Source organism: Macaca fascicularis, chromosome 1, assembly GCF_037993035.2.
Source record: "Macaca fascicularis isolate 582-1 chromosome 1, T2T-MFA8v1.1".
Classification (NCBI taxonomy): Eukaryota; Metazoa; Chordata; class Mammalia; order Primates; family Cercopithecidae; genus Macaca; species Macaca fascicularis.
Window position 1 is genome coordinate 174,655,541 of NC_088375.1, and position 26,943 is coordinate 174,682,483.

General features: G+C 39.2%; 1 protein-coding gene across 2 annotated transcripts in view; it reads left to right on the plus strand.

The window, feature by feature from the left end:
• The window catches only part of C1H1orf87 (chromosome 1 C1orf87 homolog), an 82,847-nt gene that overhangs the window by 37,095 nt on the left and 18,809 nt on the right, over positions 1-26,943 (plus strand). For both annotated transcript variants that reach the window (XM_005543220.5, XM_005543221.5), the window contains exons 7-9: positions 3,542-3,707; positions 11,703-11,800; positions 26,623-26,687. In XM_005543220.5, coding sequence (XP_005543277.3) covers positions 3,542-3,707; positions 11,703-11,800; positions 26,623-26,687 — 329 coding nt within the window. The remainder of the gene's footprint in view (positions 1-3,541; positions 3,708-11,702; positions 11,801-26,622; positions 26,688-26,943) is intronic.

Genomic DNA, 26,943 nt, shown 5'->3' on the forward strand with positions numbered 1-26,943 from the left:
TCTTGAAGGCGTTCACTCAAACACCTCACCCGATGCAGAATCACTTTGCTCTTCACCAGCACTTGGCTTGTGCTCAGAGTTTTCTCTCTCTCTCTTTTTTGTGCGCAGGCCAAGATAGAAAGTTATTTGCAGCAATTGCATATGTTTTTTAACATCAAGCATGTGTCTTTTTATGAGGTTGCTGTGTGAAAATGAAAAACCTCATTATGAAATAAGAAATGATTGTGTACGGGTACAGAGCTCATCTATAAAGTGTGATTCCAAAAAGATGTTCAGTCAGTCAGCTCCTGGGTTGCAGACACTAGCAAAAAAAGGTTTGAGGTTCAGGCATCCGCAGTCACTTCATATAATCGCAAGGGAAAGAAATTACTCAAAATAGAAATAAGATGTGAGGAATATAATCAGAGATGAAATGCAATAAAGTATGATATTCTCATATTTGCCAAAAACAGGTGACAAATTGCAGTGGTTAGGAGCATAGCCTCCATTGCAAAAGCCTGGCCACAACTATTGTCTTTGCCACTCTGGGGCTATGTGACCTTGGCGTTTCACTTAACTTCTCTGTAGTTCCATTCTCCAACTGTAAAATGGGGATGATATACTTCACTTCATTGATTTGTAATAGTAACTGAGTTAATAAATGCAAAATTCCAAAAATCAGTGACTGGCACATAGTAAGTACTATATAAGTGTTTTTATTATTTTTAACTATTCTCCTAGAAGACACTCTTTTCAGCTGCAAATAATGTGGCATGGTGGTTAAGAGCTATGGCATTAGAGTTAAGTGTTTTAGTCTAGGAAGAAGGTAGGGGTTTTTGTTTGTTTGTTTGTTTGTTTGTTTTGTTTGTTTGAAAACATCCTTGGGCCAACGGTTGGACTTGATTCCTCCTACAGTGTGCCCTGTTTCACTGTGATAACTTCAACACTCATTGAATGTGAGCTGTTTGCCAGGCTTACTTTGCTGGCCACAGTGAATTACAGGATTGACAAAGCCTGGTCTCTTCCTTTAGGGCTCATGGTCCAAAGAAAACAATACTGCCATCTAGGCACTCCAGTCAAATACCACTCTGGGAGCAACTGTCTTACTGAAAGCCATAAAGCCCTACAAATTTTTAACCAACAGCAACTCTCCTTCACATAATACATACTGTAAATTTTGGCCCTGAGAGGTCATAGACCATGCAGTAGAATACATGGCCACTCCCTGGCATATAAGGTCTTAAGAGTCCTAGACAGAAAGCCTTTGCTGATACCTAGATAAGGTTAGATCTCTGTGTTATATAGTCCCGTAGTCCTTCCCCTTCATAGCAGTTATGGCATTTTCAGTTATTTATTTGACATTTGAGGTCAGGAATCATGGCTGTCCTGGCCAACTCTGTGTCTAGCATAGTTCTAACATAGTTCCTGGCATACAGAAGATGCTCAATAATATTTGCTGAATGTAATTGGCACTTCCAATTTTCTAAAGAGCTCACATCAATTTACTTTCAGGGATACCTGAATATCTGTTCTGTAGAAAAGGTGCATAAAGAAATCATTTTGAGCGTAGCAGAGAAGGTGCTGCTTTATAAAAACCAGACAGTATGTTTGCAGAAATACAGGACTGATGGCCTGTAATAAAGCCAGGCTCTTTGTTAATTAAGGTATGGATCAGGAAAATCCCCTTCTCATGATCTGTCAGGTAGAGACTCTAATAGGGTAGCTCTGTGATGTTTTAAAAGGTTCCAACATTGCCAGTGGCAGCAGGGGTGGCAAGAGCTCTCATCTCCTAAATTGGACCAGATGAAATAAATATCTGCAACAGGTCTTCTAAGAAACCCTACCAGCTGCAGTAAATGGATTCCATACCACACCTGCCCATCCAGTACTCAGGGTAGTGAGCCAGGGACCAAAGCTTCATGAATTCTTATCCCCAGAAACTGTCCTTGCAAGAAAAGAGGAAGGAAGACTTATGATTCAGATCTGGAACAGAGATATCTGATTGACAGTGTTCGGGTCATGTGCTCTTGCAGCAAAGAGAGGCTGGTAAAGCAAATAGTTGGCATTCTCCTCTGCCACAGTGAGAGGTGGACTGTCTCATGAGCTGGGGAACTCCCTGGACAGGTGAAGGCAGATGCAGAAGTTGGTGACCAAAATAAAGACACATGCCCACTATTCCTTCTCTGTACCAAACTTTTGGAAAATATTATGTATTATTAAGAGGTTCAGAATAGCATAATTTGGAGCCAAAGCTTGTGTGAGAGTCCCAGAGCCAAAAAAAATAAAAAGGAAATAATATGACCTTTGGACAAAGTTATATACATCTGATATGAATCAATTCCAGGTACTGTACAAGATCCCTGGGAAACAGTAAGGAACAAAACAGACTTGACCTCTTAGAGCAGACTACTAGGGAGGAAGTCAGACTTGAAAAAATAAGGAAATAGAGATGTGACTACAAGTTGAAGGAGACCTATTAAGGAAAAGAACAAAGCACTATGAATAAGTGTATCAATCAGGGGTGTGCAGGAGCCAGACATGAGGGCCGATGATGCACACCTCTTCCCAACTCCTCATTCAGCAATGTCACAGTGGTAGCCTGAAATCAACCATGGTGGGAGTATTTATACCAGGGAAATCAGTAATGCAACAAATTAGGGCTTTATCTTGCAGAGCTGATTGTTAAAGATTTACCAGTATACCACTGAAAGAAACCCGATGTAGATGGGTAGAAGTTGGGCAGTGTCATGGACTGTCCCTCTAGGGAACTTGGTGTTTAACTTGAAACAATGGAAAACAGCAAAAGCTTCACAGAGGAAGCAATAGTCTGCCTGGATCTGGAGGAACAAATACATTTGGCTGTTAGATGAGTAAACATATCAAACCAGTTTCATAAAATCAGTGACTAAAACATCTCACCCTGTTGCTTTTCACCTATTATTTAAAATAATGATAGTCAGTTAGACAGACCATCTTAATAATTATGTACATTTGCATGCCAGACTGTAAGTAATTACTCCCAAACATTTCTGGGTTTTTCAGATATAAGGAGCAGAGTCAAGGTTAATGCAGGAAATTCAACTGGTTCAGGATTTCCTCCCAGGGAACTAGGTTCTCTTGGTATGGGGATCTGGTGGAATCTGCTTTGCTTTGCTTGTGGCAGTGAGCAGTTTAGAAATTTCATTTGCATCAGTAATTATCTGAGTTGAAGAAAAGCAAAATCAAGCAGGTAAACTACTATGATTACTTATTTTTTGTCTCAACCTAGAAAAAAATACAGTTATAAAAATAGATTAACAATTTTGGCCTTTGGTGTAGTCAGATTGGTTGATGCCTCTTGGAAAAGAGATGATAGAGCTCACTCAGATGGAGCAGGTACAATTTAAGCTATGAAATATCTGCCTGCAGCCTCATGACCAGGTTCCCAAGACTGAGAGGGCCTTCGTGTATGGGCTTGCTGGTTCCACAGTGTGTAGCAAAGTTGAGAGATGTAGTAGGAAAGCATGCAGCTGCTTTGAGTGGATCATCTTTTCATAGCCTTCCCCATTTCCCTTCCAATCAGCACTCCACCTCAACACTCCAGCTCACAGCCAGAAGTGAACAGGAGTCTGTTGGAGATTTTGAAGATGGCACTAAGGACAACCAATGGCAGACTCAACATAGAAAATCTCAATCTGAGTTTTCGAAAAGAAGATCGCTCATTCTCTGGCTGCCTTCCTCCACCTAAGGTAACCAAAATTCAATTTCAGATTTGTTCCTCTATAAAGGCTACTTTAGGGCATTGGGTCTATAGTAATAAGGCACAGGACTGATCTGTATTCTGCCTGTGGAATACATTACACAAGTGTTTGTTTTCTTTGCTTGAGAAGTGAAAAACAAGGCAGAAAAGGAATTGTGAAATGTACAGGAATTGTGAAATTGATCCAGGAATTATTTATACTGGGTTGTTTTATGTTAATAATAGAGGATATAACAACACCCAAATAATATTTCATAATGGAAAACAACTATTTTTTCAAGGCCAAATGTTTATTTCTCACACTCTTTCCTGGCTTCCAATAAGAACAGCATGTGGTGTCCCATCCCTGAGGAAAACCAAATTTTAGGGACCAATGTAATTTACTGCCGGTAGAGGTTACCATGCTGTTTTGGAGCATTAATTAATAGTGCAGATGCGCTTCATGGAAGAGAATCCAGAACCATAATAATTCATGGAACTGCTGCAGCCAAGTAAATCCCATCATAAGGCTACTATGGATACAGGTAAAATAATAACTACCACTACTACTGTAACTCTATTAGCAACACCTCATCATCACTACACTTTTACTAAGTGCCAAGCACTGTGCTAAATGCTTTGCTTACATTATCTCATATAACACTTACAAAGTTAATTCTGTACAAAATACTACAAAATCTAGGTAGTCCTTACAATACCCATTTAATAAATTTTTTAAATTGAGTCTCGCCGGGCATGGTGGCTCATGCCTGTAATCCCAGCACTTTAGGAAGCTGAGGTGGATGGATCACAAGGTCAGGAGTTCAAGACCAACCTGGCCAATACGGTGAAATCCCGTCTCTACTAAAAATACAAAAAAAAAAATTAGCCTGGTGTGGTGGAGCATGCCTGTAATCCCAGCCGCTCGGGAGGCTAAAGCAGGAAAATTGCTTGAACCCGGGAGGCAGAGGTTGCAGTGAGCCGAGATCACGCCACTGCACTCCAGCCTGGGTGACAGAGCGAGACTCTGTCTCAAAAAAAAACAACGGAGTCTCGAAGAGGCCAATTGAATCACCCAAGAGTCACAGCTAACAAGTGGCAGGGCCAGGATTCAAACTCCAGAAGAGTTATGGAAACTGAGAGGCAGAATCGGCACTTCATTAGGTAGAAGATATCTGGATGATTCCATTGAGTTCAATATACAAGAGTTAGAATTCCAGAAGATTAGAAAGAATTGGAAATTATAGGCCAAAAACTTCCTGTTAGAAAGATTGGAAAATGCCTTTCATCTAGGTATACAGAGATTAGAATTGAGGGAGTCAGAGAATTTAAAAAACGGTGATGTTTACTAAGGAGCAAGGACATGATATGTTGAAAATGAGTTCTTATTCTAGGATAAAAGCATTTTTCTTTTAACTTCTGTATTAAAATCAACTGTGCAAAGGCAAAACTGTGTGTGTGTGTGTGTGTGTGTGTGTGTGTGTGTGTGTGTGTTTGAATATTATACATGCAAGCATATTTCATGAGAAAGAGAGATAGAGCATTCTAGGAGAGTCCACACAGCACATGTGGCCTTGTTTGTGAGAAGATCTACAGAAATAGTCTCTTAGTCTAAAAATTCTTAGCCGCAATTTTTTCTTAGATTAGAAACCACATAACCCAATGGCGAAGTTTGAATTTTCTCAGATGATACTCATAGAATGAAACATAAACAACTTGAAAATCAAAATATGTTTACTAAAGCTCTTTAAGTCTCAGATTTTCCACTGGCAAATCTGGGTCCCAAATATCTACCTCCTGTGTCTATGTGAGGATTAAATAAAATAAATATGTGGAGGCATTTAGCATACTATCTGATTTATAAGGCCCTCACTGTATATGCTTCCTTTCCTTCTTATAAAAAAGAAATCAGTGTTTGGTGAGGGTCTCGCTTCAAAACAGCCTAAGAAAGGAGAATCTTCCCACAGTCAAGTGATGGCCACATTGAGGTCTGGTTGTCAGGGCAGACCTTGAATCTTGAATGCTCTTCTCCCCACAGCCATCCCTGAAAGCTTAACTTTATGGTTCAGATCCAAAGAAATGGGGTACATTTTCCTTGAAGCTGGTCTGCCTTTCATGAGCCATCTGGCATCTCTTAAGACATCTGGAACTCACTCAGAGCATAATACAGTTCTGGGAGGCACGTAAAATAGAATTCTGTTTCCCCAGAACATGAGGCGAATTGAGGCCGAAGGGACGTTGGAAACAGAAGCAGCCACTATGATACCTCTACTCCCTTACTCCTTAACATGAGACTTCAGAGTGGACAAGGAAAGGTTATGACTGAGTTAAAAGGTTTCTTTTTTTTGCGGGGGTGGGGGGGTTGTTTTGGCCAGTAGCTCTGAATTTCCTTTGGGTGCAGGAGAGAGAATCACAGACTATGAAAGCTATGCACTTTCTGTCCAGAAAGATTTAAAAAAAATTTTAAAAGCACATCCACACAGCCACCATTTCAGAGGGTTCACAAATCATCTGTAATTTCCAAGATAAATAAATGCAGTTTTAAAGGATATTCTACGGGTCTTGTCACTAAAATCAATGGAATTTGACCATATACAAAGGTCTGTATAGAAGTATATAAAGTATCTGCCATCTTCATTCTATGGACTCACTCATCCTGTTCCTCTAGCATACCTTCAACGCAATGATGGTTTCTGTTAGGACTGCCAAGGCAATGTGGATACACATTCATTTATTTATTAACTTCCCTGATCATTATCCAAGTCAGGTGTAGATTCAATAGGGTTGTAGAACCTAAGACATTCTATGCATGCAGGCTCAGTTTAACCCTTTTACATAATCCATATTCTTCAGCATTTGAACTCATCCTCTTTCTGCTTCACAGCACAAACCCCTCCCAAACTGCTCCCAAACCTGCCTCCCAGGAGGAGCTAGCTGGAACATAGGTTGTTTTAATTACTCTTTGCTTCATTTTCATGTAGCTTCCTCATCATCAGGAGGAAGTCCCCTTACTGACAGCCTGGGTTTGTGAATGTGAAGTTCATTCTTGTGGCAAGACTCTAGCTAAGACATGTGTTTAAGTGGACCAGGACTTTAAGACCTCCTGTAGTTTGTCAGATTCTATTTTCACATTTAGTGTTTTCTATAACTTTAAGCTCTGCCTTAAAAGTATAAAAAAGATTTTTACTAACTTTGAATCTTTCTCCTCTTCCAATGCAACAGTCACCTTTCTGATCAATATGGCATATTTAATCCATTCTTGCATTTGACATAATACTCACTCATTGTGTTCTGGGCATTGAAGTAGGAACTGAGGACAACAGACTTTTATGGTTTGGGCTCCTGAGTTCTCCAGGAGCTCAGGGGAAAGGCAATGTTTTAAATATGTCATCACAATTCTGTGTGACAGTGTAATGATGGCAGTGACTTTGAACACAGAGAAGGAACACCAATGTGCCCTCACCTGAAAGCTCTCCAGAGGAGATGATGTAAACACTGAATCTTAGAGGACAGGCGAGTTTGGCAAAGAATGAGGGGACAGGGCGGCTGGGCATGGGGGCTCACGCTTGTAATCCCAGCACATTGGGAGGCTAAAGTGGGCAGATCACAAGGTCAAGAGATGGATACCATCCTGGCCAACATGGTGAAACCCTTTCTCTACTAAAAATAAAAAAATTAGCCAGGCATGGTGGCACACACTACTCATGGACATGGTAGTCCCAGCTACTTGGGAGGCTGAGGCAGGAGAATCGCTTGAACCCAGGAGGCAGAGGTTGCAGTGAGCCGAGATCCTGCCACTGCCCTCCAGCCTGGGTGACAGAGGCAAGACTTATTTAAAAAACAAAACAAAACAAAAAAAAACTTGGAGACAGAGGAAGAGATGGGAAAGTGTGAAAGTGTTCTCGGTAAAAGTCGCAATGTGAAAGCACTGACATGACAGCATGGCTAATTCAGGAAACTGTAAGTCCTGCTCAAGTCAACTTTAGAATGGAAAGTAGGAGCCAGTTTATGAAGGGTCTTTGTAAGGAGCGTGAATTTCATACTGAAGGTCCAAAGGAACCATTGAAGGATATTAAACAAGTGAATGATATGATCAGATTCAAATGAGAAAAAAGAGCATTCCAATCGAATTTGGAGAATGGATTAGAAGCAGGCAAAACTGGGGGCAGAGAGACCTTTTAGAAGGCTGTTTCAATCATCCAGGCAAGAAATTATGAGGGTTTAAGCCAAGGCAGTACCAGGAGGGATGGAGACATCAAGGAGGTAGAAAAGCAAGTCTTGATGACTAATTGGATAGGGGCCCCGACTTGGGAGAAATAAAGAATGACTTCCAAGGTTCTAGCTTTGGCAACCTGATGGACAGTGGTGCCATTCTCTGAGATAGGAAACAGAAAAGGAGTAATTGAGAGGGGTAGAGGAAGGAGTGATGAGTTCAGTTTTGAACATGCTGATCTGGCTAGAGAGGTGAAAACTGAATAGTGATTTAAGACTTTTCAATATGGAGTGGAATTCATAGTAGTTAAGATTACCCAGGGATGTAATGACAAGTGAGAATGGAAGAAGGCTGAGGAGAGCACTCATTGCTAAGGAGTGGTAAACAAAGAGAAGCCAACAAAGGAAATTCAAAACAATCAAAGGAGACATAGGAGTGGTTTAAAAAAAAAAAAAGCAAAATACAAAGAGAGTTTGGAGAAGGGTGGCAATGATCAGCCATGTCTCATGCTGCAACGAGATCATCTATAAATAGGATTGAAAAGTATACATTAAATTTAAAACCATGGAGATTCCTAGTAACGTGGTAAACATAGTTTAAGCAGAATGAAGAGGTAAAATGCAAATGGAGCTATCTGTGGGAAAAGAGGGAGCTGAGACACTGTGCACTGCTCTTTCAAGGAGCATTTTGGGGAAATGAATGTTTATTTCACATGTAATTTTTAATAACAGATATTTTATTTACTTCTGGTTAAAAACATTTCCTTAATAAACAGAAGAAACTACATAGAAACATTTTCTTACCAAGGGTCCTCATTATGAATATTGATGTTTTAAAGGATTTTAATAATAATCGTGACTAACATGGAATTGCTGTTATTTTCTGGTAGATGTTTCTGTTGTGCCTCTATAATTGGCAGCAGTCCGTTCTTAGCAGCTATCAATCAGTCTGCTTCTAGGAACCCTGATGTACTATTTCTAATATGCTGTTCATTTTAGCCTAAAGCAAAACTCAATGTTGCCAGAAGTAAGTGATCTGTTTGTAGAATATTCTCTTAATATTGATGTTCAAAAATATATCAATATGTTCTAATCATGAAGATAGTTCAGTTCTTATTTATGGAGTAAAATGGCCTAGCATGACCAATCTCTGACTCTTGAACTTTATTTTTTTGCCCATCTCCACTCATGCATATGCCACTCTTCAGTGAATTCAACTCCTGCATTCATGGCCTCTTTCACTCATATATACATTTATTAAATAATTATTGATCCTTTATGTTTCAATACTGTGCTAGTCAATGGTGATAAGAAAATGAATGAAACCCAATTCCAGTCCTGAGTAAGCCACCACCTTGTAGAAATGCTCAACAAATAACAGCTAATTACTGCCCAACCTGAAAAGGGATATGATAGCAGAATGGATAATGTCAAAATAAATGCTGCTTCTAAAAAGCACCGTGCTTTTTCTCACCCATATTTACACATGCTTTTCCTCTGCCTAGAATGCCCCTCAACTCCTTATTCTTCTAGCAAACTCTATTTATTTTTTCATGATTCAAATCAATCTTTTTTTTTTCCTCTTCTAAGCTTCCCTGACATTTCTCCTCTATACGTAGGAACATGCGAGTTTCAAATCCAGATTGGTTGTCTTTCCTTTCATACAGACAAATGAGGATGAGCTTTTTGTTGTCATTTTAAAATGTTGGTTTTATGATTATTCAAGTATGGTGAGACCAACAGATCAGGAAATGAGATGATTGCTACCGAAAAGATAGTTTGTTTCTCATGGTTGCTGAAAGGAGAGGGCACCCCACACCCTGCAGGGCCAGGCCACACCTTGCAAGGCCAGAGGAAGCACTGGGTTCTGTCAGGAGGCAGAGAGAATGAGGGGAATGTGGGCACGAGACTTTCTGTGGGTTTTCGGGAAGGAATGGACAGAGCAGAGTAAGCAGGCTTAGGATTGGCTAGCTTGCATAACCAGCAGGCTCTGTACCTGGCCCCAGGGTGGTTAGAGCAGGTAAATAGTGGCTCTGTGAGCGCATCAATAAAATACATGGTTGGGGTATGGGCTTTGGATAAGTTGGTTAGGTGATAAAAGTCACACTTCAGGAAGGGCAGTCTCTCCAGGGTCAGCAAAGCCCACGAAGGCTGAAGTATCAATATAAAAAGATAGGTTTAAAACAGGCACTACACTGAACTTCCTCTAAAAATAGTAACAGTGACTAAAAATACAGGTCAAGTATCTCTTGTCTGAAATATTTGGGACCAGAAGTGTTTTGGATTTTGAATGTTTATTGGATTTGGGATAGTTACGTATATGTAATGAACTATCTTGGGGACAGAACTTCAAATCTAAACATGAAATTTATTTTTGTTTCATATATCACTTATACACATGGCCTGGAGGTAACTTCATACAATAATTGTAATAATTTTGTGCATGAAATGAGGTTTGTGTTAAATACTAATGTGTAGAATTCCGCACTTGTGGTTTCCTGTCAGCACTCAAAAAGTTTCAGATTTTGGATTTTTGGATTAGGAATGCTCAACCGTAGTTATGTTTGTACTAAATAGCTATTTTTAGTAGCTGCTTTTTTATATATATTTATTTACATAGTTATTATTAGAAATGTCCAATTTAGTGTAAATAGTCCACACACTAAACTCGACATTTGTTTTTTCCTTTCTTCTCCCCTTCCTTCCTTGATACCCTGCTATTTCTCTCTCTCTCCCTCCCTTGTTTCCTCTCTTCTTTCTTCTTCCATTTCTCTATTTTCCTTCTCTCTTCTTTCCCCTACTCTCCCCTCTTCTCTCTTCTTTCCTTTCTCCCTCTGCTTCCTCTCTCCTCCCTCTGTCTTTTCTTTATTTCATCAAATATTAATCAAATGCCTACTAAGAGCCAGGCACTATTCTAAATGCTAACTTTATCATGAAATCCTCACAGAATCCTGGGAAGTAGGAAGTACTAGTCTTGTTTAATAAATGAAGCTGCAGCTATAAAAAGGTTAAGTAACTTCCCAAGATCAGAGAGATCACAGGAAGCAGACCTGTGCTCAAATAAGGTCTGTTTGATTCTACCATTTATATGTTTAACCATTATTCTAAATATACAACAAAAGTTACTACACCCTAAAAGTTTGAAATATTTGAATCTAAGTGTCACTTACCCACCAACCTGAGAACTGAACTAGTTTGTACTAGTTCAGATCAAGATTTAGAACATATTATGAACTTGGGAAACTTCAATGACACCTCATTCATTCATTCAACAAATATTTATCTGAGCATCTGGTTTCTAGACTAAGTTCCATAACTTATTAGCTATGTGACATTAAGGAAATACTTAATCTCTCCAAGTCTTTATTTCCTCATATATAAAATGTAGATAGTAATATTAACCCCACTAATACAACAAGCTTGTTTTGCAAATAGAAGTGGATGAAACAAAAACATTTAGCAATTCACCTATATAATGAAGTATATAATACAGAGGCATTGACTACCCATTCCATGGCTGATAAAAATGTAAGATCAGCATTTCAAACCCCAGTGGCTTCTGAGTAATGAAGTATGCCTCTGTGTCAACTGTATAAAAACTTGCTGGTAAGCATTCAGTTGCACATTCTTGTCCTAAATCATATCCTGAAGGATACCTCAATGGTAGAATATACTGCTGGGTATTAATTCTTTGTCAAAAAAATATAGCTTCTAATTATGAGAAAAACATTAATTGTATCCTATTGAAACATTTTGTATTCTAGTGAAATCTTTTTTTTTTTCAAACTTGTAGGTCAGGGCTATATGTGGGAAGCATGGATTGTATCTGACCCTGAGCCTGCTGGAAACATTGCTTAACCATCAAGATTTGGGTTACCAAAATGAAATAAAGTAAGTCAACTTTTGCTAAGAACTGAATATTTGTATCCACCACCCCTTCCCCAAATGATATGGTGAAGCCTTAACTTCAAATATGATGGTTTTTGGAGACTGGCTTTGGGAGGTGATTAGGTTTAGATGAAGTCATACAGGTAAAACCCCTATGATGAAATTATTGTCTTTGTAACGAGAGGAACAGACATGAGAGTTTCCTGTCTCTTCCATGTGAAGATACAAAAGGTAGCCATCTATAAGTCAGGAAGAGGGTCCTCACCAAAAATTAACCTGCCAGCACCTTGATCTTGGATTTTCTAGACTCCTACCTAGGGAATGACATTTTGTGAGAGCAGCCTGAATTTTTTATTCACTCTGTCTTCTGTTAGGATACCAAACACTAGATCTGCCTTTAGAGTGGGAGTTCTGTGTGTGAAGCGATCGATTTCATCACTTGGTAGAGTTAAGAAGGTTTGCTTTTTTTGTGACCAGAGGGTCTTCTTCGCTGTAGAAAAACAAAGCAGGAAACTTCCACCTACAACCATTACAGACTATCAGGGACTAGATTTACCATTCCACCTTTAACAACTAAAAATATATGACAAAAATATAGGACAAAATATGTGAAGCAGTGATTCTCAGACATCGAATGGCAAACAGCACAGAACAGTGACTCCTGGGAGAAGAAAAACAAAGCAAGTGAGCCTAGCTCATTGCATAGGAATGGGGAATTCAAGCAGAGCCCAGCATTCTCCCTGAGTTAAAGCGACAGAGTTTCGAGTTCAGGAAGGCCAAAAAGACTAAAATGCACAGTACAGAGGAGTAGAGAAGTGAGAAATCCCCAGGGAGCCCTCTCTGGAGATTTCTAAGAGTTACCCTTAAATCTTCATGTGAGTGCTGGCTAATGTATCCATTTGAGGCAACTACCCAAGGCCAGGGAAAGTAACACCAAAAGAAAGATGTAGAAACATCATTAGATCTCATATAGGATTGGGAATACTTCATGTTTCCACCAGCTAGTGAAGAAGATCTTGTACCACATATGGCATTGAGTAGAAACCTTAAAAAAGTACAGCATTGTAATGATGGTGCCAAATTACCCCCAGACAAACTCAACAAATCTTAAAAGTCTAACAAAGCTTGAAAATGATCAAATGTTTTTGAGCAACTTAATTATATCTAAGAACGAAGTCCCCCAACTTCAAAGGAACAGAAAATTTTGATCAACAATGCAAAAATCACAGTTTCTAAAATGTATACAAAAATTGCTGAGCACAAAAAGAAGCAGGAAAATTAGGACGTATTATTCAGAGAAAAACCAGTTAATACAAGCAGAATCCTAAACAACACGGATAATACAGTTAGTAAACAAGCATGTTAAAAGAGCACTTATAAATACACTTCACCTGTTCAAGAAGGCATAGGAAGACGTGAACATGATGAAAGGTATGGAAGATTTAAAAAGATCCAAATACAACTTCTGGAGATTAAAAAAAAAAATACACTGTCTTCTCCACTACAACATGTAACCCCAGTGTAATAATGTGAAAAACCCTAAACAATTCACAACAGAGACATTCTACACAATGCCTAGCCAGTGCTCCACAAAATTGTGAAGACCATTGAAAATGAGGAAGATCTGAGAAACTGTCCCAGCCAACAAGAACATAAGAGGACATGAAGACTAAATGTTATGGGATAGCCTGGAGGGAATCTGGAACAGAAAAGGAATATTAGGTAAAAACTAAGGATATTGGAATTATGGACTTTAGTTAATCATAATGTATGAATATTGGTCCATTAATCATAGCAATAGTATCATATGAATGTAAGATATTGACCAAAAGGGAAACCAAGTATGAAGCATGTGAAAATTCTCCGTACTACCTTGAATTTTTTCTGTAAAATCTAAGACTACTTTAAAAAAATAAGGTTTATTTTAAAAATACAATACCTGAAAGAAAAATGTTTGTTATGGAAGCAATGGAAGATAATACACACAATAACAAATAAGTGAGTTTGACGACACAGATATAGACACTATGTAAAATAAAACTCAGTGTGAAAAAATGAGGGAAAAACTAACAGAGCATCATTGGGTCTTGTGACACCAGCAACCTAATACATGGGAAACTGGAGTCTCAGAAAAGGAAGAGAGGGATGAAGGGAAGAAAAGTATGTTGAACAAATAATAGCTGCAATTTTTTCAAATTTGGGGTAAACTATAAAGACATGGACCCAAGGAGCTCAATGAACTTCAGACACAAGAAATTTGAAATAAACCATGCAAAAGTTCATTGTGATCAAATTGTTTAACCCAGTGGTAAAGAAAAAACCTTAAAAGCACACAGAGAAAAAGACAAATTATAGTAGGCTTCCCTTTTCTGTGGTTTCACTTTCTATGACTTCAGTTACCAATGGTCTGAAAATATTAAATGGAAAATTCCAGAAATAAGCAAGTTATAAATTTTAAGTTGTGCACCATTCTGAGCAGCATGAAGAAATCTTATTCTATCCTGCTTGGTTCTGCCTGGGACATGATCATACCTTCATCCAACATATCCATGCTGTATATGTTACCCCTCTGTTGGTCACTTAGTAGCTGTCTTTGTTGTCAGATTGACTGTCATGGTATCACAGTGCTTGTGTTCAAGTAATTCTTATTGTGCTTATTAATGGCCTCAAAGCAAAAAAGTAATAATGCTGGCAACTTGCATATGCCAAAGATAAACTGTAAAGTAATTTCTTATGTAAAAAGGTGAAAGCTCGCAACTTAATGAGGAAAATAAATGTATGCTGAGTTTGCTAAGATCTACGAAAAGCACAAATCTTCTGTTCGTACAATTGTGAAGAAGGAAAAAGAAATTTGTGCATAGGACATATATAGGGTTCAGTACTAGCTGTGGTTTCAGGTATCCACGATGGGTCTTGGAATATACACCGTGTAGATAAGGGGAAACTACTACAATTTCCTTCTCAAATTTTTGGTAGAATTCACCAGTGAACCCAATTGGGCCTGGAACTTGCTGTTTTGAAAGATTATTAATTATTGATTTAATTTATTTAATTAGCAAATCAACTTATATCCAGAATCTGGTTCCCTGTCACCCCTTCTATTGTTACTTAACAACACCCATCCACACTACCATTATCTTTCTCCTGGATTTCTGTAATAGCCTCCTAACTGAACTCTATTTCTACTCTTATACCTAATTTATCCTCACTCCTACAGCTATTATAATCTATTAATAAACCTAAAAGAGTTCACATCATTACTCTTCTCAAAACACTGCAAGAGTATGTTATTACATGTAGAAGGCAAAAAAAAAAAAAAAAATCAAAGTCCTCTACACGAGCTGCTCCCCCATCACTTCTCTGGCTCCATCTAAAATTTCCTTTCCCTAATCTGTTCCAGTTACACCATGCCTCTTTTCTTCCTCAAACACACCATGCAGACTTCAGCTTAGCACCTATCCTTTGAATGCTCCCTCTACCTTGAAAGCTCTTCCCACAGATACCCTTATGCTAACTCCCTCACCTTCTTCAAGTTTTTGCTCAAATATCTCCTTGTCAATGAGACCTACACTAACCACCCTATTTAAAGCTGTGGTCCCCATCCTTTGTTCCCCTTAAGCTAGTCTTCTTGTGTTTTCTTTTATACACTTATCAACCTCTAATGAATTAGGTAATTTGCTGATTTATCATCTGTTTAGTTATTATCTGTATCTCCCTGACAGACAGTAGATGATAGTGCCACAGGGAAGAAAGGGTCTTTGTTTTATTCATTGATGTATTCCAAAGTGTCTAGAGCAGTGCCTGGTACATAGTAGGTTCTCAATAAATATTTATTGACTTGAACTGAATCGGGGGTTGGGGATACATTGACTTGAATTGAATTAGAGGGGTGATCCCTCAAAATATTCTCAGGGATGCAGATACATAAATTCTTCTCAGTCCCTATCTCATGAGCAACTTGAAGAAGGCCTTCCTTACCCAAGTCATCAAAATCAGGTCCCTTGGGCTGTACTCTGTCATGGCACCCAGTCATTTTATTTGCTAACACTTATCACTATTTGTAATTATGTGTGTATTTGCGTTATTTGTTAGTTTAAAGTCTACATAGTGATCTCCATGCTAGCAAGGGGCATGACTATTTTCCTCACACTATATTTCCAACATCTAGCCTAGTACTTGGCTGTATTAGTCTGTTCTCACAGTGCTATAAGGAACTACATGAGACTGAGTAATTTCTGAAGAAAAGAAGTTTAACTGACTCATAGTTCTGTAGGCTGTACAGTAAGAATGGATGGGAGGTCTCAGGAAACTTACAATCACAGTGAAAGGCAAAGGGGAAGCAAACACGTCTTACCATGGCAAATCAGGAGAGAGAGAAAGAGAGACAGCGAGAGGGGAAGTGGCACAGTTTTTTTGTTTTGTTTTGTTTTGATTTTTTAATTATACTTTAAGTTCTAGGGTACATGTGCAGTTTTAAACCATCAAACCTCATGAGAACTCACTCACCATCATGAGAACAGCATGGGGGAAATCCGCCCTCATGACCCAATCACCTCCCACTAGGCCCTTCCTTCAGTACATGGAGATTACAATTTGACATGAGATTTGGGTGGGGACACAGACTCAAGCAATATCATTCTGCCCCCAGGTCCTCCCAAGTCTCATGTTCTTTTTACATTTCGAAGCCAATCATGCCTTCCCAACAGTCCCCTAAAGTCTTAACTCATTCCAGCATTAATGCAAAAGTCCAAGTCCAAAGTCTCATCTGAGACAAGGCAAATCTCTTCTACCTATGAGCCTGTAAAATCAAAAACAAGTCAGTTGCTTCCAAGATACAGTGGGGGTACAGGCATTGGGTAAATGCTCCCATTCCGAAAGGAAGAAATGGGCCAAAACAAAGGAGCTACAGTACCCATGCAAGTCCAAAACCCAGCAGGGCAGTTATTAAATCTTAAAGCTCCAAAATAATTTCTTTTGACTCTATGTCTCACATCCAGAGCACACTGATGCAAGGGGTGGGTTCCTAAGGGTTTGGGCAGCTCTGCCCCTGTGGTTCTTCAGGGTACAACTCCTTTGGCTGCTTTCACAAGCTTGCATTGAATGCCTGTGGCTTTTCCAGGTACATGGTTGAAAGCTGTCACTGGATTTACCATGCTGGGGTCTGGAGGACTGTACACCCTCTTTTTACAACTCCACTAGGCAGTCCCCTAGTGGGGACTCTGTACAGGAGCTCCAATCCCACATTTCCCCACTGCACTGCCCTAGTGGAGGTTCTCCATTAGGGCTCCACCCCTTCAGCAGACTTCTGCCTGAACATCCAGGCATTTCCATACATCCTCTGAAATCTAGGCAAAGGCTCCCAAACTCTTGCCTTCTGCACATCCACAGGCCCAACACTCCATGGAAGCTACAAAGTCTTGGGGCTTGCACCCTCTGAAGCCATGGCTTGTGCTGTGCCTTGGTCCCTTTCAGCCGCAGCTGGAGCTGGAGCAACTGGGATGCAGGGCACCACGTCCTGAGGCTACACAGAGCAGTGGGGCCCTGGACCCAGTCCATGAAGCTATTTTTCCCTCCCAGGCCTCCAGGCCTGTGATGGGAGGGGCTGCCAAGATCTCTGAAATGACCTGGAGACATTTTTCCCATTGTCCTGGCTATTAATATATAGCTCCTCATCACTTATGCAAATTTCTGCAGCCAGCTTGACTTTCTCCCCAGAAAATGTGCTTTTCCTTTCTACCTCATAGTCAGGCTACAAATTTTCCAAACTTTTTTTCTCTGCTTCCCTTTTAAACATAAATTGCAATTTTAGACCATCTCTTTGTAAATGCTTATGACTGTACATTTTTAGACACAACCAGGTCACATCTTGAATGCTTTGCTGCTTAGAAATTTCTTCTGCCAGATACCCTAAATCACTTCTCTCAAGTTCAAAGTTCCACAGATCTCTAAGGCAGGGGCAAAATATTGCCAGTCTTTTTGCTAAAGCATAGAAAGAGGGACCTTTACTCCATTTCCCAAAAAGTTCCTCATTCTCATTTGAGACCACCTCAGCCTGGACGTCATTGTCCATATCACTGTCAGCATTTTGATCAAAACCATTCAACAAGTCTCTAGGAAGTTTCAAATTTTTTTCCCACATCTTCCTGTCTTCTTCTGAGCCCTCCAAAATGTTTCAACCTTTGCCCATTACCCAGTTTGGAAGTCACTTCCACATTTTCATGTATCTTTATAGTAGTGCCCCACTCTCCTGGTACCAATTTTCTCTGTCAGTCTGTTTTTACATTGCTGTAAGGAACTACCTGAGACTGGGTAATTTATGAAGAAAAGAGGTTTAATTGACTTATAGATTTACAGGCTTAACAGGAAGGATGGCTGAGAGGCCATAGGAAACTTAACGATCAAGGCAAAAGGCAAAGGGAAAGCAAGCATACCTTACTATGGCAAAGCAGGAGAGAGAGAGAGACAGTGAAGGGGGATGTGCCACACTTTTAAACTATCAGATCTTGTGAAAACTATCACGAGAACAGCATGGGGGAAATCTGCCCCCATGATCCAATCACCTGCCACCAGGCCCCTCCTTCAACACATGGAGAATACACTTTGACATTAGATTTGGGTGGGGACACAAAGCCAAACCATGTCATTGCCACATGATAGGTACACAGTAAATGTTTGAGGAATTTACTTATTCATTTATTTAGCAAGCATTTACTGGGTACCTACTACATACCAAGCACTACTCTTACACACTAGGAATATAGATATGAAAAAAACAAAGCCCCTTTGCTCATGAAACTGACATTCTAATGGGAAAGATAAATAATACCTAAGTTAGAATATATGGCATATCACATGGAGCAATACAGAAAAATGAAGGGCAAAGGTTATGAGGCACATCAATCAATGAACATATGAATAATGAGGTTATGATACTGAGCTTAGTCAATGAATTTCCACTATGCCAGCTTTGGACATGAGAGTCTGCCTTCTTTAAAACCTTGGGGGTGGTTGGATGAACGAGAGGGGTGTGGCTAAGCTGGAAACGCAGAAAACTAAGCTAAGAGCTGAGTAGAAAATCGCAAGACTAAAATTAATACCAAAAAGGCACCAATCTAAAGGAAGAAAAAGCAAGTATCAAAGCTCACATTATACTTATACATAGTAGAGACTCAATAGATGTTTGTTGATTAAAAATTGAGATCCAGAACCAAGATTCCAAGAATTAGGAATATGAGACCAAAAGAAAATGGGGAGCAAATAAGGTTAAGCTACTTATTATCCTATCAACACTCTCAGTTTCTCACTGTTTTTGTGCAGATCAGAGAAGCACACTGATTTCTTTACTCACCTGTCTTTGTCTTTTAAATGTTCAAGGATATCAAAACCGTAAGAACTAAAAAATAATTGCATTTATAAGAAATAAACCTGTTTCATCCCTAAACAGTCATTGGCTAAAGCTTCTTTTGTTGAATTAAATCCGTTTTGTTAAGGGCTTTGTACGCAAACCTATATCCTTAAGAGATTAAAGATGCAATTTAGACACACATTTTAGAAGCTGAATGCACGAATCATTATTTTAGTACATATTGTCCATTAATCTGCTGTTCAATTGGGAACCCACTTGGAATGTGGCTGCTTGCTAATTAGCAGGATTCTAGTGCTGAGCTGCTTCCTGACTAAATGTCCTTTAGAATCAATAAAACATCAGGAGGGATTATGGTGATGTGGGATTAGCCCCATCTAACCAAATAAAATGAGTTGTGTTTCCTCCTTAAACTGTCATGTTGTAAGAGTTGACGAGAGGAGCAATTTCACAAACCCTGTTACAAAGTTGTTGTTGTTGTTGTTTTAACATTGAGATTTGTTTTTTTGCCATTTGCCTACCAATTAGCAGAGACATTAGTGAATGACTGCCAGGATAAGGCGATTTTGAGAAAGACTTGATTACGATTTCAAATCTCTACTCTGAATCACCCTTATGTAAAATGAGTTCAGGTTGTGTTGGATGGAAATTATCATCCGTGTTCTTGGCCAGAAACATGTAAATCAGAATTAGCATTTAATGTTTCTGTGTGACTTTGCAATAAATGGTAATTAAGGAGGGCAGAGAGAGAACAGGAGGCAAACTAATACTCTAAAATTGTATTGGCAAAATTAAATGCTTCAAACCAGTTTAAAACACATGCACACAAGCCAAATTCTGTTGGGGGAAGGGATAAATAATAAAGCTGCTATGGAAGCTTCATGAATAGAGGGGAGCAATTGACACAGCCGCAAGCAGGACTTATCATACACATCTGGCCCATTATTGAGAGTGCAATTAAGTTGAAAAAGACTGGTTTTGCTAATCCCAGGAACAACCAGAGGATTTTAGAAGATGAAGGAAACATGAGGTGTCTGATTAAGCAATTACTTATAAAGGGAATAGGAAAAGTGTTAGGTAGCAAGCTATTAGAGATATGGTATAGATCTGCCCATTGGCTGTGCCTTAGAAATCAGACCTGCTGCCTTTTCTCTTCCAGAAAATAATAATAAGTGCTTTATAAATATTAACTCTTTTAATTATTACAACTTTTCCTTGAAGTAGGTATATTATTTTTCAAGTGAGGAAACTGAGCCACAGAGGCACAGAGAGGCTAAAACCAATACACAAGTAATAAATGAATTCATCAATAAGGCTAAGTCAAATGTAGGCTCTCTACCTTCAGTCTCATCTCTTGGTCACTACACTACACTGAGTCTCCTACAAGTCCTATGAAACTCAGTTTATAAGATAATGGCTAGGCACAGAGGCTTTAGCCAAACGCCTAAGTTCCAGAGCTGGCTTCACCCTTGGGCTTGATGCTAAAGAGAATTCTAGATTACACTTTAGTATCTCTTGCCCCCTCCTCCAGGACCCAGGAGGAATGTAAGGTATGAATACCAAAGAGGGAAACATTTAAGCTCCAGGGGCAGGTATTATCCAAAGAAGCCCAGAGGTTGGAAGCAACCTTTCCTTACCAGATCACATGGCTTAAACAACAGAGATTTATTTTCTCACAGTTGTGGAGGCTAGAAGTCCAAGATCAAGGTGTCAGTAGGTTTAGTTTCTTCGAAGGCCTCTCTCCTTGGCTTGGCTAACTCTCAAAAGTTAGGCTTCTTTGATTAGGGCTGTTAAAGGCTGAATTGTATCCCTCCAAAGTTCACATATTGAAGTGTTAATCCCTAGCACTTCAGAATATGGCTATATTTGGAGGGCCTTTTAAAGAAGTGATAGGCTGGTTATGGTGGCTTATGCCTGTAATCCCAACACTTTGGGAGGCGGAGGTGAGCAGATCACTTGAGGTCAGGAGTTCAACACCAGCCTGACCAACCTGGGAAAACCCTGCCTCTACTAAAAATACAAAAATTAGCTGGCATGGTGGCACATGCCTGCAGTCCCAGCTACTCTCGAGGCTGAGGCATGAGAATTGCTTGAACCTAGGAAGGAGAGTTTGTAGTGAGCTGAGATCGTACCACTGCACTCCAGCCTGGGTGACAAAGTGAGACTCTGTCCCCCAAAAACTAAAAATAAAGAAGTGATAACTGAGTTAAAATGAGACTGTTAGTTTGGGTTCTAATCCAATCTGAAGGGTGTCCTTATAGGAAGTGGACATTTGGAGACACAAAGAGACACCAGGGATGTACGTGCACAGAGGAAAGACCATGCACAGAGAACACAGCAAGAAAGTGGCCATCTGCAAGCCAAGGAGAGAGGCCTTGGAAGAAACTAAACCTACTGACACCTTGATCTTGGACTTCCAGCCTCCAGAACTGTGAGAAAATAAATTTCTGTTGTTTAAGCCATGTGATCTGCGGTATTTTGTTATGGCAGCCTGTCTGAGACCATTTGGACTGCCATAACAGAATACTATTGACTTGGTGGTTTAAAAAAAACATAAATTTATTTCTCAGATTTCTGGAGGTCAGGAAGTCCAAGATCAAGACACAAGCAGATTTAGTGTTTGGTGAGGGTCCACTTCCTTAGAGACAGATGTTTTTTCACTGTGACCTCCTATGGTGAAAGCAGAAAAAGGTCTCTCTTAGGCCTCCTTTATAAGAATACTAATCCCATGCATGAGGGCTCTGCCCTCCATGGCCTAATCACTTTCCTAAGACCATAGCTCCTAATACCATGAGAGTGAGGATTTCAGTACATGAATGTGAGGGAGATATAAACATTTAGACCATAACACAACCCCAGCAAACTAATATAGTCCCTAAAGGCTAAAGGCCTCTTCAGTAATCCTCCTGTCTGACTCCTCCTCCTGGCATATTTTGTTTCCCTTGACTGAAGTAGAAGATTACAGGATTCTGAAGGCAATTCTTCAAATCATGGGACTTAATTTCTGATCCTGGCAGTCTGAACAGAGCTGACTCTTTATCAATATTCTATACTATGTCTCAGCTGAGCTTGGTGGGATTTGTAGGAGCTATCCAGGTAAGGGACAGGGAAAAGTATTTCAGAGATAAGGAGCCGTATGTGCTGAGACAAAAGCCAAGCAAAAATAAGGTTGGAGAACTACATACTGTTCATTATGGCTGGAACATACATTTCAGGAGGCAAAAAGGTAATGGGCTTAGGAGGTGAACACCGGCAAACCTTTTGACTTAAGCCTTCATAACCCTCACAGAACAGCATGCCAGCTGAAACTACCTTCATCAGTGTTACAAGGATGTTCCAGTAAAATAGCCTACATTTTGTGTGTTTAGTGCATTTAGGTTTGTTTGGTTTTCTAATGTATGAGGCTTTTTGTATAAAATAACATCTGCCTAACAACCCCTAACTAAAATTTCTATGAAGAAGGAAAGAGACAAACAATACAGGAGTAGCAAAAACTGACTAATAGGGACTCTAGTGTCAGAATGTACCAAAAAATTCTTCACTAACTATAATAAATGGAATGTGGGAAAATAAATGAGTTGCACGCCCCAAGCTGTGCCCTATCCACCTATAAGAAGTGCAGAAAACAGAAAATACTTTATCCCTTCACCACAATCTTCCCCTTGATTTGGGGACCCAAGTCTTGACCAACAAGAAAATTACACAAGTGCTGTTTTCTTGTGCAGCCTGAGCACTATGGTTCCCACGTCTCCTTTCCCTCCCTCCCCTGCCCAAGGATACACACATGTATACTTAATCACACACAACTCTTCTGTGCCTATTTGGAGAGCTCAACTATCAAGAATGACAGCAGAAAGTTGAAGTAAGCGAGGTGGGAAAGGGAAAATATGACTATGATGCTTGCATCTGATGAAGGTAATATCTGATAATAAAGTTGTAGAGGTTAGTACAGAGAGGAAGATCACTGTCTGTTGTATATGATGAGGAGCATTAGCTTATGGCATACTATACCAATATGGGGTATGCGATATACAACAAATGTAGTGAGAAGATCCTATCTCTGCCCTATCAAGGTGTACCAGGTGTATGCCTGAGAGGCACCAGGAGTGGATGAAAGTTGTCATCTGCCCTTGACTTCCGGTCTAGTGAGCAGTGAGCAAGGCCAAAGGAAATCAATGCAACTCATCTGCTGGGTTTTACTGAACACGAATAGATACTCATTTGAAGCATAATACCTAATTTTTAAAAAACACACACACTACAAAACATGGAAAGGGAGCCACAATTCTGCAGGCTCCAAATCTCAACAGACCTTTTAAATTGATCTACTCTAAGAAAAATTTAGAAAACCATTGATTTTTTTGTAGAGTATAAGAAGCCATGTCCTCTACTGAAATGAATTGGAAAGTAATCAACATAATGAGATTAAAAGGACACAAAAATGAAACTTAAAAAGCACAAAACGTGAACAGAGGAAACTAGAAAGAATTTTGGTAAATATGGATGGTTTCAAGAAAACTAAAATTTCCATAGCAGAATTAAGAGGTAACCAGGAATCAATATATAATGTCAAATTTAAGAGGCTTTTACAAATTCTAGAGGAAAATAGCAAAGAAGAAAATGAAGATAGTAGATATAAAAGAAGAAGAATAGAGATTCAACCTCAGAAATAGAGATTTCTTTGGTATTATTAAAAAGAAAACTAGAAAGAATGGAAAAAGAAATAAAAATGGAAGTCCCAACTGAAGAAACTTTGCAGAGCTGGTATAGCTGTAGAGATTGAAGGGACTCAGTGTGACATAATCTCAATTAAGAAAAAATGTATGCACATCATTCCAATAAAACTTTTATATTATAAAGACAAAGGCAATTATTCAGGGATCCAGGCCAAAAACCCAATAAAACTAAACCAAAGCAAACAAAGAAAAAATTAATTATAAATGACCAAAAATCAGACTGACACCAGACTTCTGCAATAATAAATGTCAAGAGACACTACAGCCGTGTCCATGGAACTGCAGAGATCACAGAAATATAACTGAAGTCAAGTTACATTATGTTCAGATAGATTTGGAGTCAGGGCATAAATCCTGGCTGTCCCATTGATCCATGTGCCCTTGGGCAAGTCACTTACCTGCCCCATAAGATGGTTGTCTCGATTAAATGAGATAATGCACAAAAAGTACTCAGAATATTCACTCCATGCCATTTTAACTTGAAAAACTCAGTTAAAGTGGGATTCAAAATCAGGTCTGCCTGAATCTAGAATCAGGCTCACAGAACTTGTCCTCCAGTCCTGACCTGTCTGGCTTGACACTGGAGTTTTGGTACCTACTTTTGTTATTAGAATTATAGTGCCTATTATGGCAACTAGAACCCACTCCCAAATTTAAGTTGTGAATAGCACTTTGAAGGTCTTGGGGTAATGTAAAGAATGTGGGAGAAAAGAAATATTTTGTCAGAAGGATCTTAAAAATTGTGTTGGTCATGTAAGTCCTATACCATTCAAATCAGGCAATATCCAAATTCAATCATTAAAAAATTTTCCCTCAATCTGCTTCCCCCGCTGTCAGCATATAATCAGGAACGGGCAGGCAATTTTCTGGTGTCATTTTATGCAAAGGCCTTATCTCATATCATACCTGATATCTAAGAGAACACTACCTGATAACTCCTAACATCTCTGAAAAAATAAATGTTGTGTAATGTGTAAATATTAATGGATCTAGGTTCTTATTGTTGTTGCTGTTTTATGGTTTGTTTTTTTTTTTTAATCAAAGGGTCAGAAGGTGCTGCAGCCATAAACCTGGACTTAAAATAGTCTGGAAAGAAATTGCGAGAAGTGTAGAAGACAGGAGATGCCTCTACTGTAGTTTATTTGCAGATCTGTGCTAATATCAGATCTTTATATAATGATTAATATTCCTTAAGAGTGCTTGCTACTTCTTGTTCAACTTTCTCTTATCTGCCTAGACCTGCAGCATCTGATATAGTCATCAGCTTATCTGACTGGCAGTCCTGCATATCCATCACTTATCTGTCTATTCATGTGCCCAAAGTGGCATGAAACTCTGGAGGCCACATGTTCAAAGCCCAATATCATACTTATCCTGACCAAATAATTTCTCTAAACATTATGTCATATATAGGAAAGGCTTCATGAAGTCTAAGAAAAATAAACTAGTTACCTATTTAACTCACCATTTTATTTAAAGAAAATAAAGTCATATGACATTAGAACTTTTCTTTAAAAACCAAGCCTATATATTTCCCAACTTGCTCTTCATTTTTACTTGACTTCTTCTAATGGACAAGACGGAGAAAGATAAAGATACTTAGTTGATATTTGGTTGCTAGCAACAGAAACTGTCTTTTGCTAACACAAGCAAAAAGAAATATTTTCAAAGGTTATGAATTAACACAAAATCGGAGAAAAATAAAACTTCAGGAAGGACTAGAACCAAACATTAAGGCAGAGATAGAGGCAGAGACAGTGGGAGAGAGAGAAGAAGCAAGGGAGGGAAGAAGAGAGGAAGGGATAAATAGATTGAGATCACAACATTGGCTAGGGCAGGGTATGGGACTTTGACCATACCATGGTCCCATTTACACAGTATCCAAAAGGAAACCAGTAGCTGTCACCCCAGAGAAGAGTATATTTATATATAAATGGAGAATGGATGCTGGGCAAGCAAATATAAGTAGTTTTCAATGTCAAAGCTTTGCTAAAGTACTTTTTAAGCTTTAAATTACCTGGTTGTCACTTGCAGACATATTACTCAATGTAATTTCCATTTGGGAATTCACTGACTATTGTGTTCTTGCACTCAGCACCCCATATTTATCCCCCTCTATGTTTTTTTTCTGTGTTGTAATGCTTTCCATACTTGTGAAGGCTAAAAAGAACTTTTCTGAAACCCTCTTGACACAAAGTTCTAGACCTGTTTTAAGATCTATCAGTGAGATGCAATTTCATAAAATTTGAAAGTCAGAAGCAGTGGGGAGAGGCCAGTGGCACGGAGACTGTTTGTTTGTTTGTTTGTTTGTCTATCTGTTTATATCTACAGCAGTAACAACCCCAGAAACTGGCAAGTGTTTGTTTTTCCAGTGGCCAGAAAGCAGTTTGTACTGCCTGATGACAACTTCATAGCTAGGGGCAACTGAGACATCAGCCAGAATTTCCTGGTGTTCCCTAATCTCTGGACCACATCTGCTAAGGTCTGACCCTAAACTTAGCAGCGCACTCCAGCTTCTGTTCTAATGGCTTTGCAGTAATTCCCTGTATCAAAGCCCTTTTTAATAGACATATATAAAGTAGTTTCTGTTTCCTGCATTGGACCCTAAATGATAGAAGTATCAAAAAGCTTATTCAGTATCACTACCAATATAAACAGAGCTTCACTGGACATTCTTTCAGGGCAATCATATTGATCACCAATTTTTGTTTCCTTTTCTTGCGCAGATGGCAGAATTTTGTTGCGATGCTGAGCACAGCTTCTTCTGATTTGTTATCTGATTTGCCTACAGGTGAGTTCCATTATTTTTTTGCTCCAGAGAGACCTTCCATTTTTCACAGCTATTGTTGACTATGCTGCCTAGTTTGAGTGGTTTGCTTGTTGGGTTTCATCTCATTTCTCTCAGAAATGTAAATAGCTCCCCAGTGAAGGAAAAATGGAAGTGAGAATCACGTTAATGGCTATTCTTTTAGGCCAGTTAGATCATAAAAGGCACAATTCTCCAAGTTTTATTTTATCATGAGACATTCTCTAGTGGTAGCCCTTAA